The 2,427-nt window shown below is 61.4% G+C and overlaps 1 protein-coding gene across 1 annotated transcript in view; it reads left to right on the top strand.

Annotated features, from left to right (window-relative positions):
* The window catches only part of LOC136468621 (uncharacterized), a 44,839-nt gene extending 42,732 nt beyond the window's left edge, over positions 1-2,107 (top strand). The window contains exons 2-3 of the mRNA XM_066467125.1: positions 21-622; positions 1,698-2,107. Coding sequence (XP_066323222.1) covers positions 21-622; positions 1,698-2,107 — 1,012 coding nt within the window. The remainder of the gene's footprint in view (positions 1-20; positions 623-1,697) is intronic.
* Positions 2,108-2,427: the final 320 nt, after the last annotated feature.

Here is a 2,427-nt window from a genome sequence, read left to right as displayed (position 1 = left end):
TGTAAACATTTTGTCCTTAGCCGGAAGCGACCTGCGGAGGTGCCAACCTTGGTGCCCCTCAAAGCGCTCAAGGTTAACCCCGGCTCCACCGCCCACTGGGTGGCGGAGGCGCAAGCCGCCCTACAACGTGGCGCGGCATCGGTGAGGGCCGACCCGAAGAAGCCGGCCACCCAAGGAGGGGATGCCGAGGCAGCCCCGACACATGCGGGGGAGGGCGCGCCTCCGCTCTGCGATGGCGAGGCCCGTGGGTCGGTTGGGGCCGAGGCTCCCTTGACTGCCGAGGCCACCGGGATCGAGGTCCCCGGGGTTTCACAGGCTGGGGCCGAGGCAGCGGAGGCCGGGGCGCCCGGAACCATCGAGGCCGCGATGGCAGAGGCCGAAGCCCCCAGGACCACCGAGGCCACGGTGGCGGAGGCTAGAGCCCCTGGGACCACTGAGGCCGACGTGATCGCAGCGAGGCCGTTGGCCCAAGAAGTGGAGACGAAGGCGGCAGAGGCCTCGGTGGCACCCTTGGTTCAAGGCCCGCCGTCGTTGCGGGAGAGCGCCCGGGAGGTGGAGGTCCTTCCGATCTCCTCCGATGATGTTTCCCGGGCGCAGGAGATGGCCGACGCCAAGGTGGCCGGTGCCGTGGAATAGCCAGTTCTGACCCTGGGCGAGGGAAGCTCGGTCCTCGCGCGGGTACGACCCGAGCCCCACGGGTGGGATGACCCGCGTGTCCTGTGGCAGAGCCAGGACGACCCTGAGGTGGAGCCACTATTCGCCCTCGAGGACGCAGCCGAGGGCGGGCGCTAGGACACGTTCGAGCAGTACCGCCAGTTGGTGGAGCGGTCACTACGGACGGCGCTATCCGTGGTGGCTGACGATCTGCCTGGAGTCGCCTAGGTTCGTGCTTTCTTTTCACATGCGGTGGTCTTTTCCGAGTTTTCTTTGTAGGGATTGACCCCTGTTCTATTTCCTCCAGGAGCTCGAGACCCGGTCCCTTGGGAAGTCGGTCTTTCTCCGGCGGGAGAGGGACGTCTGGGACCAGCTTCAGCGGCAAAAGGGCCTTCTTGCCGGTGCCAACGAGCTCCTGTCGGCGCGGAGCGTAGAGGTGGAGGACCTCCACCTTCGTTGTGCCGATGCGAAGGTCGAGGCAGTCATGGCCTAGGAGCAGGTCGCCCCTCTGGTGGCGCGGGTCAAGGAGTTGGAGGAGGAGTTGACCCGTGTGGCCGGTGGGCGGGACGCCTTCAGGTCCCGGGCTAGAGAGGCCACGGCCTTGGGCAAGGTCCTTGCTGGGCAGCTAGGGGTGGAGCAGAGTGCGCACCAGCTGATGAAAGGCGCCTTGGATGAGGCCCTTACGGTGGCTGAGGCCTCGCGAACCGAGGCCGTGGTTTGGAGGGGAAAGGCCGAGGGTGAGTCCTATTCCCCTCGTTTTATTCGCTTTTTCTTATGTTCGCTCCCTAACTCCCTGGTGTAACGCAGAGCTGGGGAGTGAAGCTTCCAGGGCGACCGAGGTTTCTTAGGTCGAGGCCCAGCGCCTGAAGGAGGAGGCCGATGTTTCCCGGGCCGAAGCCCTGCACTGGAAGGAGAAAGCCGAGGCCTCTCGGGTCGAGGCCCGACGCTGGGAGCAGAAGGCCAAGGGTGAGTCCCGTAGGCTTCTGTCCCTATTTGGTTTGTTTTCCCTCACGCTCAACCCCATTCTGTTTCCTGTGGCGCAGAGTCAGAGGCGGAGGTCACCCGGGCAGCCGAGGCTTCCGTCGCGGTGCAGACGGTGCTCGAGACCGAGATCAGGGAGCACGACACACTGAAGGGTGCCGCCCGTATCGCCTGTGAGGCCCTGGAGGTCGACGGGGTTCAGTCAGGCAGCTCCCTTGGGAGCCGTCTGATTGCACTGAGCAGTCAAGTGCGTGAGCGGCTCCGAGGAGCGCTGCATACAGGCATCAACCGTGCACTGGCCGTCATCGCCTCGCACTACGTTGGTGTTGACCTCCAAGCCATCAGCGATGGCTATGTCTTGCCTGATGATGACGCGGAGGCCGATGAGGTGGTGACGAAGCTGTTAGAGGCGGTGGGAGGCCCTAGCACGGCGCTAGCAACGTTGTTTGTCGCAGAACCGACCAATTTATAAGAATACAAGTATAATGGCAATCCGCAAGCGGTCGCACTGTCATACTTGAACCCATATAAACCCGGTAGTCCGTCGAGTACCACGACGGGTCTCGATAAACGATTTACAACAACCAAGATCGTACAGGATTCAACATACATGCCACACATTACATAAAGTTCACAGATACTTTTCATCATCAGAGTACGAATAGAAAGTTATTACAAACCGAGTTTGATAATTAAAGCGGAAGCAAATAAGTTCGAAGATAAAGTTTCCAACATAGTTTGATACAGTGCCATGCCAGATCACGATCCACAAAAGCAAAGATAGGAATTACT

Source organism: Miscanthus floridulus, chromosome 1 (genome assembly GCF_019320115.1).
Source record: "Miscanthus floridulus cultivar M001 chromosome 1, ASM1932011v1, whole genome shotgun sequence".
Taxonomy (NCBI): domain Eukaryota; kingdom Viridiplantae; phylum Streptophyta; class Magnoliopsida; order Poales; family Poaceae; genus Miscanthus; species Miscanthus floridulus.
This window is presented reverse-complemented; position numbering and strand designations above follow the sequence as displayed.